This window comes from Brachionichthys hirsutus, chromosome 11, assembly GCF_040956055.1.
Source record: "Brachionichthys hirsutus isolate HB-005 chromosome 11, CSIRO-AGI_Bhir_v1, whole genome shotgun sequence".
NCBI lineage: Eukaryota > Metazoa > Chordata > Actinopteri > Lophiiformes > Brachionichthyidae > Brachionichthys > Brachionichthys hirsutus.
The window spans coordinates 6650588-6668444 of NC_090907.1; the positions used below are offsets into that span (position 1 = coordinate 6650588).

General features: G+C 43.7%; 1 protein-coding gene across 1 annotated transcript in view; it reads right to left on the reverse strand.

Moving 5' to 3' along the window:
• The window catches only part of zgc:77784 (uncharacterized protein LOC402947 homolog), a 43294-nt gene extending 32586 nt beyond the window's left edge, over positions 1–10708 (reverse strand). The window contains exons 1-2 of the mRNA XM_068745760.1: positions 10654–10708; positions 2215–2541 (exon numbers count right to left, since the gene is read on the reverse strand). Coding sequence (XP_068601861.1) covers positions 2215–2541; positions 10654–10708 — 382 coding nt within the window. The remainder of the gene's footprint in view (positions 1–2214; positions 2542–10653) is intronic.
• Positions 10709–17857: the final 7149 nt, after the last annotated feature.

Consider the following 17857-nt stretch of genomic DNA (forward strand, 5'->3'; position numbering starts at 1 on the left):
TTTGTGAGTTCGTTCACATTTCCAATTAAATGCGACTTATATGTGATCTCCTGTGTGAAGTTCATACGAGTGTCCCGCATGCACAGACGAGGACGCAACGACGTCACACGCAGTGTTAGCCTCCTTATATTTAATAACCACGCCCGGTTCCGGTAAGACCCTTGGAGTTTGGCCTGAATAGAGATGTCCCCCACAAATATGAATTAATTCAGAAACTTCACTTTCCCTCCATTGACCAGAGTCTGCATTATCGGGTAATGGATGGATGGAAGTCTTTTGGAAAACATGCACAGACACACAAACACGGACGAGATGAACGGCATCTATATTTTACATTAGGCATAAATGAGCCTTAGATCATGCAGTAAAATATATAATACATCACTTGCTGGCTATTAATGTGCAATGGGTGTAGTTAAAACCAGGTTCGAGTCAGCAACATAGAGACGTAGCAACAGTTGAACAGATGCATCGCTATTATTTGCTGCTCAGTGGGCTTTTTAAGGCTCTTCCTCCTCCCACCTGTTGTCCCTCACACGCAGCCACTACCGACACACATTTCTGGAAGACCACCAGCTTAAAACTGGCCTCTCATTAACACTGCACACTTCCCCCCTCTCTCCTCCTCCATGCCAGAGCTAATTGGGTCACTATTTACCCCACAGTCAGCACAACCTCCCTCACTGGGGACGGCCGTCTTAGATCAGCACCATGCTGCCTTTAACATATGCCCTTGCTGGCCAGAGGCGGTGAGATTAGAACAAAACAGGCACTAAATAATGATGTTAGTCACGCGGTGTCTGCAGGTGAGTCATCCTTTTACTACGCTGCAATTTCCAGTAACACAAAATGCTAAATTTCAGCGTCAATAATTGAAAAGGGCCAGCATAAGAGTGCGTGTCTCGTACTTCATCCAGTCTGAGCTGCCGCCGCTTATGGTTTCCATTTTGCAGCATATTCAAGGCAGTTGTAGCTATTTTTGAACATAACATCCACACACGCTGTGCTGCTGTGCTCAAACGGCTGTTTTAGTGTTTTCTTATGGAGTGCATTCAACCTTTCTAATCTCATGCGCGTTCCCCTGATCAACCCACCAACTAATCCTTGTCCTCAAGCCAAAGGAGCGATCCAGTTCAGCCCAGGGCCGAGCCACACTGGCACAATGAGGAAGGAAGGAAGCCAATTGCACGTGCTCCTGACTGAGGAAAGAAAATAACAGATAACGGGCTCCGAGTGAGAGCTTTTTTACTTCAGTGCACTTCCATAAAGATAGAAGAAGAACTCAGCTGTAACAGCTGTACTCGCTACTTCAGCAGCAGACGACATCTGTGCAAAGAAAACACAGCCATACACACGATGATGTCGATACGCACACAGAGAACTCTCCGTAGATGCGATGATGATCTGACCGCCACAGAGGAGGCCTTCAAAGGTCAGCGACACATTAAATTCATCAATATAACAGTGAAGGTTTACAAACCAGGCGAGCAACAATGACAAAAGCTCCCTTTTTCCATTCTGATGATTTGCTGCCAGCATTATTTTATGATGCGCTAAATGAATATTTTTGGGGGGGAAATACGCAGTAATTTGGCATCGTCTTAAAACACGGGATATAATAGAGCAGATTTTTCTCCGTTTTCTGTTATTTTACAGAGATGAAAGCCAAAAAAAGATCATGAAAATAATTTTGGCAGCTCTAATTCCTGCACTGGTGTGGGCATTTTATCCAGTAATTAGTCACAATCCTCCCACAGCTTTCTGAAACACTTGAGCTTCACAGAAATCATTTTAAGCGCAGTCACTGGATCTGACCGGCAGGAAGCACATGAAAAATACTCCCCTCCAATTACTTGCTTTTCTCTCAACTGTTCTGCCTTTTGAATAAATCACTCACAGAATTCCTTGCATCAGCTCTGTAGCTTCTGAACAAAAAAAAAGTTTTAAAAAATGGAGCCAAGTTGGCCAAAACCCCATTTATTCATGGTTCTGGGATGTTTGGAGTCTGCACTTTGTATGGACCACCCACAGCCAGGACATTAGCCTTGTGTTGCTGCTGGCTGTAATGTTTATCAATAAGAGCAATGAGAATTATCAGTATTAATATAATCCTAGTACAATACTATGTACTAGGATTATATGTGAAGAACAACACACATGCATAAATGGGCAGGCACACCTCTATGAATTATAACCAATAATATGGAGCCTTACTGGCAACATCAAGCGAAGCATTTCGACTAATGGCCTCTCCCAGGTAGTTGCGGGCCACACAGGTGTAGACGCCTTCATCTGGTTTGCTCCGGCGTCCGTGCACGATGCGGAGGAAGAAGAGGGAGCCGCTGGGAAGGAGCATGCGATGAGAGCGGGGGTCATCTTGGTCCGTCTCCACACGCTCGCCATCTTTGTACCAGTCTACACTCGGGGCGGGTCGGCCTTCTGCCTTGCAGTTGAGGGTGGCAGGTTCCCCCTTGGACACAATCAAATCGGAGGGGTTCTCCACAATCCGGGGTGCACCATCTTCAAACCGTCCACGGGACCCTGTGGAGTGGAGACGAGAATGTGTTATCCACCCACCTGACCATCGACTATTCATGAAAACACGAAGGGAGGGAAGAATGCCCTTTGGGAGATGCTTTTTGTGTGCCTGATATTTTAGAGTGCGGCGAAGCAGCAAATCGCCGGCAATCTTCCTTTGAAGTTTGATTCCAAGGTAAGACATCATGTTTTTCAATAACATCATGTCCCTTTCAGATCACATCCCTTAACTGTTCTTTTCCTGGTATCATTTTGCAGAAAGCAAACAGCCCCATGCTTACTGGTGAAGACAGAACTTATATGTAGACAGAGGATGCATTCACCCATGTGATATGGTAATGGTCAGGCTCTGTGTCTGTCAGGATTGCTGTAGAGGTGGAGATGATAGAAGTGAGTTGACAATAAGACCATGGGTAGGCCTGCATATTTAGGGGGAGATAGACCACAGTGTCGGGTAAGAGATGCATATGGAAATGGATAACTCCCATCGTTCTCTCCGGGGACCCATTGCCATCTTCTCTGTGAAAGACACACTGCTTCAAGTCATAAGATAAGCTTTTAGAGCAAGACCAAATGTCTCTGGCAGTGTGTTACAGTTACAAAAATGAATAATTCAATGGCTGCTGCTTTTAGTTTGTTTCTGGAGGAACAGATGGCTCTCTCTCAGAAATAATATAAAACAACAACAACAAAGAAAATTAAAGCCGCAAGCGGCATTGTAGGCCCTCGCCGGCCGATAGGCCGATGAGCTGACCCGCCGCTTTTGTCCTGAGTGCTTCACAAGTGTTTAGATTTGAGCGTATCGGCGTGAGTGTGTTGGTCGTCGTCAACAGCATGGCAAAGTTGGATGCCGAGGGTTGACGAGCTGCACTCGTCACCTTTGTCCGAGGGTTGACTTGTCGTCTTCTGCGTTGCAAAAGCAATAGCCCAATACGCCGAGGATAGGCGCTCGGGCCTAATTACGCCTAGCATAGGCGCTCGGGCCTAATGAAATGGTCACTGTGCCACTGATTATTGCACGGCTTTATTTTCAGCACATAATCTCGACGGCATGAAAATCCTCCGTTATCATTGGAGGCGAGCAGTCTGGAGTCACCTAATGACACACATGTTGATCCGCACGCTTCTTACACTTAAATCTGAGGCAGGATAAACCTTCACTTTTCAAGCTGTAAGCAGATTTATGTCTTTTCATGAAATGATTTCATCCACACAGCTCAGAGTCACCATTATGGCATAAACCTGAGAAAAAGCATCCAGAGAGGGAGCTAATGCCCGTCAGTGCCCAGAACAGCTCGAAACACTAATGCAGGATGTGGATGAAACTGATCGAGGGATAAAAAAAAAAAAAATGGACCATAGCGCCTCCAGTCAGTCCTGATCAAAAATCACCCTTTGTGTTCAGTGAGGAGTGCAAATCGTGTCATGCTAGGCCTGTCAGGTAATCCTTTAAAATGTTGTGATGGATTTTAGATTATAGTCATGTATGCTGTATGTGAATCCTACATATTGATGTTTTTGACATAATTGTTTATGTCTCCGTGATCCAGCAATGTCCTCGCCGTGAACTGTGTTTTTAAAGCACGCCACACATTCGCAGGAGGATAGATAGATAGATAGATAGATACATAGATAGATAGATAGATAGATAGATAGATAGATAAATACTGTCCAATAAAGCCACCAGTCTGTGAAGGTCAGTCATTCTAACCTATAAATGTACAGCATTTGCATTCAGGGCAGTTTGTGTTGTTGTTGTTGTTTTTTGTTTTATGTCCTCATCCACCTGTCTTGGTGCTCAGTGTGCCGGCACATGCTTTGGAGTCCTGTTTGCTCTCAACTCATTTTAATGGCACAATATCACCAAGACACATTCTCATATATTCAGTCCATTTGGGGTGGGGGTGGGGGTTCATTATAATGAGCCTTCAAACACATCTAAACCAAATGTAAAGCTTGCAGCTCTGCTAACACTGTCCGGTGGAGGGGTTATTAATGAGTGTTGATGTGTGCTTACTGCGCCAACTCTCATGCAACAAAATGAGTGCAGCACGAGGAACGAGAGCAAACAAGAAGAACATTCAGCTTCAGGTGGCCAAAGTTGACGAGTGACGACCAGCTCCTGCAGCAATCAGTGATGTCTACGCCTCCTTGACACATTTTTTTGATGAGAATATTTTCACAATAATGTTGACTTCATGACGGGAAGTTTGTGGTGCAGTGGCTGAAAGCACCCTTACCTTTAAAAAAAGAGCCCTGCCTGTGACAAGAAAACAACACACATCATCACTGAGAGGCGGGTGTACCCTGATGATGTGTATTGTTTTCTTGTGCACCCTGCCTTTTGCCCACTTGCAACAATCAGCCCACCCACAACAACCCACCTAACCTGCGCGCTTTTGGTGGTGGGAGGAAGGCAGAGAACACGGAGAGGACCCAAGCAGACATGGGCAGAACATGATCGAACTTCTCAGAAAAGCCACGAGCTGGATACGAACCCACGACCTCTTTGCTGTGAGGCAACAGCGCTTACCACTGCGCCACTGTTGGGGGGGGGAGGGTCAAATTGCATCGAGCTGCTTCAAGTGAATTTCTTGGCAGCAAAGGAAACGCAAAAGCCGCATTAAACAATAAACAGACAAGGCTAGAGGAGTTTAAAATAGAAAGCAGAGTTATTAGCTCCACAGTTAAAATCACAGCTCTGCGCTGTGTTTGATAGGTGATTTTAACCGGTACAGTAAAGTCCAGCTCAACAGGTTAATCGATCCAAAAAGGCTCGTACTGAATGCTGTAATTTACTAAAGCATCCGTCACCTTTGTGTCAGCGCTTTGTGTCTGAGTGGACAAATCAATGCAGCCTTTGTAAACACATCTTAACTCCTACGAACCTCACAGAGCTTCAGTGTGAAAAGAGAGAGACCAACAGAATCCATGAGCAAATGGAAATCAACCTTGGGCAGTCATCTGGAATGAGTGTGCCGGCCTCGTGCAAGGTCAGCGTTCACTAGAACACTCTCAAGGCAACCTGCTGTGTACAACTGAAAGGATCCATGGAGACCAGCTGGACTCGTTTGATCTGAGTTGGTGCAGAAGCTCTGTTAGCGTCCTGCAGTAAGTCAGTCCCTTCCCGTGTTGGTCCGTTAGTCCCATGGTCGTATTTCACCATTCAACTGCGCTAATTAAAACATGTTCTGCAGCATCTTTTTTTTTTTAATACCAAAGGTTGTCATTAATAAGCTTATTTTTTTGACCATTTCTTTTAGTGTGACTTTCCACCTACATAATATTGCAGTAATTTTTCAAACGTATCAGGATGAATGTGCTTGTTTGTAATTAGTAGAGGTTAGTGCAGAGACTGTAGAGGCTGTACAATGGGCCTGCTAATTTGCTGTAGACTGAGCCAGATATTAAAATACCTGCAGCAAGTCCTTCAGCATCTCTGCCATCTGTGCTGTTTGTGCACAAAGACCAACATGGCAACGGTGCACAGCGTTAATCTTCTCCTCCACCTGTGAGAGTTGGAGGTTAAATGCCAACCAGGTTTGTATATTCCTTCTGCAACAAATCTTAAAGAGCAGACAGCAGATTTGGGATGAATTGTGTAGAAACCGTGGAGTTGTGGTTCTCGTGCCAATGAAAGAAAAACAGAACATTGAGGCAGATTCGGAATTTTGTAAAAAATCTTTTCGCGGCTTTGATGCGTTGCTTTCGAAACAATATCGGGTATAGTCACTTAAACGAATAACTAACCAATGCATTCTGGCCTCCAGGTAAAAGACAAATATCTTATTTACTGCATATGTGGTGCTGTTTGTTTGCATGAATGTTCTGTGGTATTCATAAAATTAGAGCTTCAGACTTAACTCATTAGAATATGAGCTGTGAGAAAGAAAAATAATTGTCATCTGATCTGTCAGAATCTCTTCATTTATTCAGAGCAAAATAATAACAATAAAAAATACTGAGAAAGAAACAGTCAATTGGCGCTGCAGACAGCACTGACAGACAAGCTATCACATAGGCCCTAATTGCCAACTCAGACACATGCCCACACGTTTGGTCATGGCATCTCCTTCGTTTCTGCCTCGCTGAACACACACAGTTATCAGGCTAAGAGCCGAGGGTGTGTGTGTGTGTGTGTGGGGGGGGGGGGATCAAGGTCACGTCCTGAAAACGCTGTTGATTCAGGCTTCCGGCTCCTCGTTGTGGCCGCTTTTATTAATTAGTATTTCTAAATATTAACCTCACATCCTCCCCAGGGGCAGAAGCGTGTACCTCTGTTTTACTTCAGATCTTGATGCCTTTCGGCGACAGCCAGGCTTGGAGCAAAACACATACAAGAACCTGGACCTGTCTTATATCTGGTTCAAAAACACACACGTGCATACACAACAATCTACCTTGCAGACTGCTAAGAGACCACATTTTATGCAAAGTGAAGCCGGAGCAGAAGGCTGGCAGCGAGTCTGTAAGGCTGGTGACTGTCTGCCGAGATTTACTTGTGTCTTTTATCCTTTCAATTAATTTACATATTTAAAAAGGCCAAAAACATTCAAGGAGTTCTTGTGACTTTGCCAAGTAATCTCTGTAGGAGTATGATAAAGTACCACAAAACAAAACCGACATGCACACAGATTTGTCATGTTTGACTTTCTCCTGGCAACAGTCTGGACTTCTTGAGCTTTTATTTGTGCCCGCTCGTAATCTGATCGTTTGATGATGTCATCACTGACTGTAGCATCGTGCCACAAAGGGGTTTCATCATGCGCAGCCATTTCGTCGTGCTTTCAATCGTATTGGTGACTAAATAATGAGCAGAAGGACGGAGTGGACGTAAATCACCAGCTACAGGCTGCTTAGCATCGATTAGTTCCACCGTGACCACGGCAACGGCTGACTCTGAATGCACCTCATGATAACTGAAATTTCAATTAGAGGTATTAGGGGGGGGCAAGAAATTTGCAGTGGGTAATTTAATGTGATTTGTGAAAGCTGCCCTGGTGTTAGCTTTTAATCGCACAGAATAGAAACACACACAAAAGACGAGAAGGGACAATATCTCTGGCTGAACGTGTCAACAGGAAGATAAAAAATATATCAGCATAATTGACACCTTCCTCATTTCCTTTACCAAAACAAGAGACTGAACTCTATCATCGAGGTTTTGGACCCGGTGCAGCCCCTCGGCACCGAGGAGGCCAGTAAGAATCCTCTTCCTCCAAAATTAATCTCCAGCCAAAGTGCAGTCAAGACTATTTCTTTGCACTCTTCGGCTCGTTGTGCTCTTCTAATACCATCTTGTGATTCACACCTCTCATGCAGACGCAATCTTAATTTCCTGCCGTCATTGTCCGTGTCTCTCAATTTAGATACAAGCCGTTCACATCAGCCTCATCTATTCAAGCAGCGACACACCTTCATTGTTTGCACATCATCTCATTGCTATCTCTTTAAATATGATTCTCTTCACCTCTGGATCATTCATGCTGCTGTATTACAGGTTCTCCGCCTCCCTGTCACCACCCAGTCTTTGCAGATACGCTCAACCCAGATTCCTCGTTTCAACAGCCTCATCAGTCTCAGCGGCATCATCTGCCACCGTCGCCACCAATGACTTTTGAACCGACTTCATTATCAGATCATCTTCTAAAATAAACAAGTATCTAAATTGAGTTGTCTCTTCCGATTGAAGACACAGCCCTCGGCAAATACGCAGCATAATTGAGGTGAGAATGAAGGGAACCCCACTTCAGATTAATGGATGTAGGCAGATAGTGTGGATGACAGAAAATGTGTTAAATGTTTGGAGGTGGCTTCAGTTTAAAATATTAAATCAGACTGAGGTGTCACAGGGGCAACACAGCTCTGCTTTACATCTACACAGAAGATCTAAAACGGAGCTGTAACAATAAACTGACAAGTTGATATATCAGCTGATATTAACTTTATCATATAGCTTGGACCATATCTTTCAACAAATAGACAGAAATACTTGAATATTAGTATTAAAATATTATTTAAACCGACTAAATATTTTTATATTCATAATAAGTCACATAATAATTCATAATAAGTCACAAAACGTATTTACATGTGAAAGGCGTCTCCAGGACAGTGACTAATTGGGTCACTCTTTGCTTTTGCCCCTGTTGCTGGTTTGATTCACTTTTATCTGAACCAGTTTCTGCAGCAGTGGGCAGATGTTTTCATTACAGAAACAACTTCAAACTCTCCTGCCTGCTCAGCACCAAAGCGTAGACAAAGTTATTGATGACTAGCTGCTGGACATACTGGAGCAATTAGCTGTTACAGAGCCAGATATTTACCACAGGAGTTTGTGTCAGCCAAAAGATGGGCCAAAATGTTGCATTGACATTTGCCAGCTGGACAGAAACACAACTTGAATGGACAATAAATGATGCTATCGTGTCTGCAAATATGCTGATGACTTAAAAAAAACAGTAATATGCCAATGCTGGATTTAGAAATGATTGCCACTAATCCCAAAAGGATTGAAAACAATAAAAAGAGAGATGAACAATATGCAATATGCAGCTTTCTCATAAAAAATTCACAAAGTTTGTTCAGTGTTTCTTACGGAATCAATTGTTTGTGCTCTTGAGTCACTGCCAATGAAAAATGCATAAAAAAAAACATTATGTTAAATCCATATAACACTTACTTTCTGCTTATCGCTAACGAAACTGCAAGTGGCATCAGATCTCATGTGAATCACGGCAGGATTGTGTGTGTGATGCTGATTAAATGAAGAATTACGTGTAACATTTTGCTTCACACAACTGCTGGTGAGAAAAATAAATTTGGCTTGAAAAATCCCATTTATTAAATAGATGCTGAAATAAAGTTCCCATTAATTTGTCCTCACATGAAGACATTACAGTCTCTGAGGCCAGTTTGATGACAGGAAATAAAGTTCCAAGGCGGTCTTCTCATCCTGCTTTGTGCTGAATCTGTCAAATTAGTATAAGCCATGATTTTGTGTGAGTTCATTGTTGTCGTGAGGCTCCGTACTCAGAAAACCCACCAGCACCCTTCCCTCTATACTGCAAGTAAAGTTCAGAAAACTTTCATGAGCCCCATTCACACAGCGTTTCCACTGCAGGTCGTCATCCTTCCCAGACGTTCTGGCTGAAAGCGACGAAGGAGCAAAGGGATTTCTCTCTGTTCCACCGCTGTCATGGCTGCAGAAGGAGAACCAGCACCAAAATGCTTACCCGTGGAACCAGAACAGGGCGGTGACATTTTTACCAGGTATCATCCTTCTCATCCAGTTGTGCAGGACGTAGTGATCAACCCCCATGAAAGGTTTATTCTGTACAAAGTGCATCACACCTCACAGGCTTGCAAGGCTTTATTAAAGGTATAATATAAACAAGTGTTGATCCACCCTTGTGTTTTTCAGTATGAGATTTTACCTGCCGATGATCTCTGTGAAAGTGGCTAATGACTAAGACATTTAGCAAATGGGTGGTATGAGTCATAAATGTTTTATAATTGCATTTTTTGGGGGAGAAGCCAGACTTTTTTTCTGTAAGGTAAAATGTGAAAAGTTAGTAACATCAATAAATGTTTGTTAGTTGTTGTTGATTTCTTTTGTTACAAGGTCAAGGTGAAATAAAATATATATAGTTGTTGTTGCTGTTTTTGAGAAATAAAAGGAACCCATTTGCACTTAAATTGCCCCCCCCCAGTCTTGCTCTCATTTACGATTTAGGATTACGCATTAAGGCGCAAAGATTAAAAGATGTGATCTGTCTGTGGGAAATAATTAAAATGAGTTTTTAAAAGCATTTTTTTTTTAAGTGTGTGTCCTCAAACCACTTCTGAGGGGAGGTGGGGGCTCGTCACGCCACGGCGCGCCCCCCGAGAGTCTCTGCGCGCACGCAGCTGAACTAAAGGTGAGAGTTAAACGATGTCGCCTCGGGTGGAGAGAGGAGAGGCTCGTCTCCCTGCCCTCCATCAGCGGGACGCTCCGATTCATTCATTCACATTTCACTCATTTTATATAGGGGGAATAAACACGTTCAGTCTCACGCCATGTATTCTGGTTTTTAAGGAGACGTGCCTTTAAGTGACATTTAGATCAATATTTACCCGATCCAATGGCGATGGATGAGAGCGACGCAAGGATGAAATGTCCAAAGTTCATCTCCACTCTGTGACAAATCCTCTGCAGTTTGTTGCCGCTCAAATTGTCAGTCAAGTAAAAAAAAAAAAAAAAAAGAATCAAGTCTCAAAATCGACCCGTTTGAAACTGGATCCTGAGAGTCATCCCAGGAAACTTGGACGCTACTCCCAGAAAGCCCTGCCGGCAGCAGGGGGGGAGGATGATGATGATGATGATGATGATGAGCAGCAGCAGCAGCACCGCCCCGGAGGAGCGTAATAACAAAACTCAGCAGCCGCACTTCTTCATCCCCGCACGGTCACGCAGACAGATTTCTCTCTGAGGTGTTCTGGAAACAAAAACAGCATGTTTTACTCTCGGTAAATAATTAAAACCATCTCCCTGCTCTGTTTCAGGCGGTTTCGGGTTCAGTTTCGGTCAGAATGAAGCTCTGCACGCCGAGCTGGGCTGCGCGCTCACACACAGCTATCCTCTCCAAATCCTCACCGACCGGAGAGTTAAAGGGACAGACACGACATCTGCCTCCAGTGTGTGTGTGTGTGTGTGTGGGCGTGTGCGTGTGTGTGTGTTTGAGTCTGGGGGCCCAAAGGAAAATCCTCTCAAGACTCTGATCTGGTTCTTCTTTGGATCATTTCAGTCATAATAATAATAAGTACTTTGTACTTGCAGAGGGATAGAGATCGGATACTACTCTCAGTATGTAGCTGTGTTGATGATGATGATGCAGATTCCGACTCACTGGCTTTAATGTATCCCTGAAAGGTTGAGTTTATATCATGACAAGAAATAGATCCAGAGCTTCCAACATGGAAAACATGTTTGTTGATAACTCCCACAAATGGTGCAGATCCAAGGAAAGTGGCATTTTATTTTGGCAATTCTATGAAACCGTTGCAGGATTTAGTGATTAGGACATCTTACTGGAACTTGTTGGACTTCATTGTTTAAAATAAGGTTTAAATTGCAGTAATTTATGCTGATTATTACAGACATTTCCCTGCGAGATCACCCTTTACCTGTAAAAGTCCGTCTGGACTTTCTCCTCCTCAGAGACAATCTGGAAAAACTCACTGAAATGCGTCCAAATGTTTATTAAAGATCAACAAATAAAATCCAACATCCTCACTTTCTTCTTCACATCAGCATCACTCCTGCTGCTGCTGCTGCTGCTGCTGATGATGATGATGATGATTGATGCTGCATGCTAACGTCTAACATGAACACTCCAGATTGTTGGAGGCCTGCTCTTTACCACCTACTCCTTGACATTTGAAGCAGCTGTTGGTTTGCACCCACTCCTCTTACACAATGTGGTCCCTCTGGAGCCTCTGGTGCCCTGCTGGGAGTTTTGGAGACACACTGCTCCCCTGGGGGGGGTATGAGCTCTGTTCCAGTCCCGCCCACTCCTCCAGCGTGGACCAGATCAGTTCCTTGATGCCTTTGCTTCTTCAGCCTCCATCTCATTGTCTCCACGTCAGACTGTGAGAGCACAACATGATGGAGAGTGACTTTTGGACGCTGGGACGCCTGCTCTCCTTTGTGGGCCTTGAATAGGACTGGAAATTGGGCAATAAAAGAGGAGTCCAGATGTCTTTTTTGAGGCGCGACACAAAGAGGGCTCCGCAACACTCCCAATCTCAACTTCAGTGGAAGGCTATAGCTTACTAAGGGTCACAAAGAATAAACAGGTAATAGTTCCATCCCAGCTGGGGAGTGGAGTGGATGGAGTCTTGGATGTGTCAGATGGGAATCGTGGCCTTACAAACCTCGGAGAGGTCATCAGCAGACACTTTTAGATGAGCTTCTGCAAGGAGTTGGATGGCATCCCCTTTCGTTATGTAATTATAACAGCATTTTAATACATTTTCAGGACTCCAGTTTCCACTTTTTATGATTAAAAAGCTCATCTTCAATCTCTTATTGTGACTATTTCCTTCCTCTTAGACATATTAGAATGTCTGAGCTTTTTTTTAGAGGTGACCTAGTTGTCATTAAATGATTAATAAATATTCACCATCTAGAAATGTTAATCATGTTTGGCGGAGGTCCCACTTGCAAACCAAGCAGCTTTGTGACCTTCAAATTGAAGGAACAGATGTTGCCAGAGTCTGGTTTTGTCCTTAATATGCAACAAACAGACATTTTAAAGGAACAATTTGACATTTTCAGAGAATGTTTGCATTCAAAATAGTTTGTGCTCTCTTTGCGAGGACACAAAGAGGCACTTTATGTCACAGCTTGTTTTTTTCCACACACTAACTTCTCCTGTCTTCCAGATCCTTCCCCTGCAATCAGCTCATTCCTGTCACCTGTGTCATCAGTCCTGCCACTGTTTAGGCTCTGCTCCTACCTCAACCATCTGCCCGATTGTTCAGTGCTAATTCCTACTCTCCAGCAGTGAGCGGGTGAGAGGCGTGGTACGCCGTGGACAAGCCCCCAGTACATCGTAGGGCCACACACAGACAGTCAATCATTCACAAACACTCACACCTATGGATAATTTAATGTAACCAATTCACCTACTTTGCATGTTTTTGGAGGTGGGAGGAAGCTGGAGAACCCGGAGAAAGCCCACGCAGACACGGGGAGTACATGCAAACTCCTCACAGAGAGTCTGATTTGAACCTGTGACCTTCTTGCAACAGCGCTTACCACTGTGCCACCGTGCTGCCTTTCATTTATTTCTTTTATTGTTATTCAGAAGAGATGCTTGAGTTAATGTTGGCTAACCTAAATATGAGGCTAAGATGTTGTTTATTGCAAACAGGTGGGGTAGACTTTGGTTCTTGGACCACAGAAGGACAATTTCGGGGCTTCCGATACAAAGGGAACGGTTCCCCACCAGTGCCTGGATACTGGTGGTGGTGTTGAAGAATGACTCTGCCAATGGAAAACCTCTGAGAGATGGATAAGGAAGGGTGTCCAGGGCGGAGGTGCCAAAAGGGGGGAGAGCAGAGAGAGACAGAAGAAAGAAAAAGAAGAAGAAACGATTGAGTGTAGGTTGTAATTGCAAGAATGAGTCAGTCAAGCTGAAGATTACTGCTTGTTGAGAGAGAGAGAGAGAGAGAGAGAGAGAGCTCCCTGAATGAACTTTTGCTGTGCTTCGTTTCCTTCCGTTAGTCGGGGAGTGGATTGATCTTCTTATCTGACGATCAGCAAGCAGCAGATAAGCATGTTCCTCCAAATGTCCATCTCTTCCACAATGGGGATGTAATGTCACACGCAGGGAGCGTCAAATTATGCAAACCTTTACTGCAAGTAATCCATCTGCATATATATATATATTTTTTGTGCATCTTTTTGCTTGTTTCCAAATTTTAGCATGGAACACGATTTATAGGGATGTGTGTGTGTAGGTGTGTGTGTGTGTGTGGGGGGGGGGGTATGTGTACAGATGGTGGGATGTGGCCATCTGTCTGACTGTGGTGAAGAATGTGAGACTCAGCTGTTGACCTTTCGTCACCCGGCGCTGACCTTATGTGTCTCCGATCAACGTCTGGCTCCGGCTCATCATGGCAAACCCCGTATTGCTTTCCTCTCCCAGGGCAGCTGACAATTACCTTCCAAGTTTCTAAAAAATGGTTTGCAGTGATACAGGTCGGCATTTCTCTCTGGACATGCACTCATCCCTGGTCGAGCGCCTGTTATCGCTCCTCGCGGCTCTTGACCCATTACTATATCATGTCAGCAGATTTCCTTTGTCACAGGTGCAGGGTTTTGTTTCCCGGTGGTGTTGGTGTGTGTGAGTCTGCCAGTGTGTATGTGCGTTAGCGAGTTCAAAAGACCTTCAGATAGCCAGCAGGGTTCCAGAGTTTATTTATAGGCTGCTGTGACACAACAGCGCAGGCCGACAGCGGCGAGTCATTTACATCCAATGCACCCAAACATGAAGGTAAGCAGCAGCAGCAGCGCGGCGGCCACGCTCGTCTTCAAGGCTGCGCTTGTTTTATAATGCTAAGCTTTGTCTTGGGACCCTTGCCAGCAGAGGGAGCAATAAATGACAGCACAGCTCCTCTTTTGTCACGCTCTTAAATGGCAACGCCACAATGGCTTTGAGTTGATTGTTCTGAGCTGTGCACAGAGCCAGAAGAGCCCTGGAGGAGCCCTGACTCCTGCTACATCTATTAGCTCCACATAATTAGGCTGCTTACACAACAGTACACAGTGCGATGAATGCAGTTTTCTTTCGATTAAATTTAGGTTTGCGCTCCTAAAGACGGAGACTGAAGCGTTTCAAGAAGAGTCGGTTATATTCCAATCTGCTTTCTCACAACAGTGAACATGCCAAGTCATATTTTCCAGAGAAAACAAATGTGAAAGTTAATTAAACAAAAATAATTTTCATATTATTTCTATTTGCATTTATCTGCTCAAAATGTTTATGAAGTATATCAACCTTTTGACCTTTAGCTTCAAAAGGTTGCTTTGCAGTTGCATAAAACTTCTCCCAATGACATGAATCAAATATAATGGGTGTCAAGATTTAAAAAAAAAAAAGCTTGGTTATTTTATGAGACGGTCATGAGGAGCTATTTTTCTTGCTGGAATGGGTGTTCTTTGTTTCATTAGGTGCAGCTAAATCTTTTTAAATGTTCCCTGTTTTATGATGCAGTAAACTGAAGTATAAATAATAAATAAATCCTAATTTACTCATATACATACACACACATATAAATATATTTACACGTGAATGGCTAAACTGCTCACCAACCTTTTGTTCCTTTCAAGTCACAGTGATCCATCAACATCCTGCTATGATGATTTAGTAATCTATTTAATGATAATGTGTTGTTTTAGGCAGAAAATGCCTTTTATGGGCAAGCAATTAAAATGTAACCTGTTTTATGGGACAAACACTGGGATTGGTGAGATGAGCTCCACTTAACAACGATTCTGATATTTGCAGAGATAAAGAAAAAAAAATATGACTCAGGTTCCACATCTTCTGGCAGTGATTGCTTGGTTCAAATAAACCTCGCATGTAATTGCCACTTATGCTTGGGAGTCCATTGATCCATGCTCTGAAATATTATATCAATCCTCTCAAAAACAATTTAAGGCATGTTTTACATCACCAACAGTTTGATCCAAGATTATCTGAAAGCTCTGCCCTTGTTATTTATACTTATAGTATGCTATGATCATGGCATTGTCTGTCATACACAGACAATGCCATAGTGTGGCTGACAGAGGAAAGAAAGAATCGGCGTCAGTGCGACCAGGCGATGTCACCAACCAAGGCGTAATGGCGCCCTCTCCTGGTGCTAAGCTAGAACTGAAGAGCAGGGGTGGAGCAGGGGTGGGGTAGCAGGCGGAGTGGACTGGGCCGGACCACTCCTCTGCCCCAGGTCTGCTCTGCTCTTCCTGCTTCATCTCACTCCCGGGCACTGTTTCAAACCAGTGCCCGTTTGAAACAATTCTACCAGCCACAGTGTTGGCGAGGAAACTGTAGCAATAACAAAAACGTTTGGTCCTCTTGCTTCCAGGAAGCTGGATGTGTTGGACCAGGCTATTTGGAATTTCATTGTGAAGGACTGCCAAGCCCTCAGAGTTGCTGAGAATGAGGAGTTCAGGGAACTGCTTCAGGTCCTTGAGCCATCAAAAAGGTTCATATAGAGCAGGGGTGTCAAACTCATTTTCTCCAAGGGCCACATTAGCATTACATTTGCCCTCCAAATGCCAAATGTAAACCGTAACACAGTAAAAAATGTAACTAAATGTAGTGGAAAAGACGTCACTTTCAGGATCAGCACCGGACAGCTCCATATCCTATATCCTATGGAGCTGTCCGGTGCTGATCGCCGGGATCAACATGTCAGCACATGCTGGAAAAAACAAAAAAGTTTAAACAACTTTCAATAGTCACCGCCAGCAGATTATTCATTTCCTGACTGCAGCGTGTTGCTATTGTTATTGCCATGTTGCTGAATTTTTCTGTTTGATCAGTTTACTACTTAAGTTACAAACATTGCATATTCAATTGTATAGTTGTAAAAATATATGGATAGATTATTGCTGTTATTATAATATAAATCATTTCAATTGATCCGGTTGAGAAAACCACACTACTCCATCGATCAATAATCAAACTTATTCAAGTAAATAATATAAAATAATAAAGAAAGAAAAATATCATCCAACACAAGTTATGGCATTTACTTTGTTCAAAACTCTTTTGTCACAGTTGAGAGGGGCAGAACTGCAGCCCAACCAACAAATGTGGGCTGTTAAGAAAATGTGTGACAGATGCAGCATTTTACAAAAACAAATGGATGCACACAGCCCTCGCGGGCCACAGAAAATGACTTGGAGGGCCACATTTGGCCCCCGGGCCTTGAGTTTGACACATGTGATATAGAGAATATATGTGGGGCTGCTGTTCCGTTGCTGAGCAACATTTTTCTTGCATCACAGAAATGACAAATGCATTTTTGTGCCTCTGCATCAAATGCTTTTGATTATCTCTCTCAGCTGAGAGAAACAGACAGAGGACCGTGTTCAGGGCTCTGTTCTCAAAAACATTCTCATCTAAGATATTCAAAGGCAAATGCAATTCCGTTGTTGTGTTTGTAGTGGTCAACATTTCATGACATTAACAATGACAATAAAGCTTTCTTTCTTTCTGACATCTGGAGAGGCAGAGCTGTGATTTATCATTTTAGTGAGACATCTTTTCATGCTTATTTTGTTGTCAAGATATTCTGCAGAGGGAAGTAGTTTGTTCTTACAGGGAGTTCTGACGTGAACCTAAAAACACTGAGAATGCTGTCGTTTTTGTCTCGGGCTCAGTCTTCATGGAACAGAATCATGGCGAGAGCATAAAACAGATGCAATGCCGGCATGAGGCAAATTGGCAAGGATTCAAACACGGAGAGGAGTTCAGATTGTGCTACTGTGCTGCGTAAAAAGAGGTAATCTTCATGTTCTTTATGCAAGTCCAAATCTCATCTCCCCTGTAATGATGGCAAAGCGTGGTGAATGGCAGAGGGCCCATTAGACGCAGGGCTCGTATCACCAGACGTGCGGCACACATCCAGCCTCACAAGCCACCTCAGGAATTACTCACCGGCCCGACTGGCTCTACATGTCCCGCCTGCACAACATGAGCCATGTCAGTGTGATCCTAAATGTTTAATGGAAGTGTAGCAGGATGTGGTCGATGTGAATCAG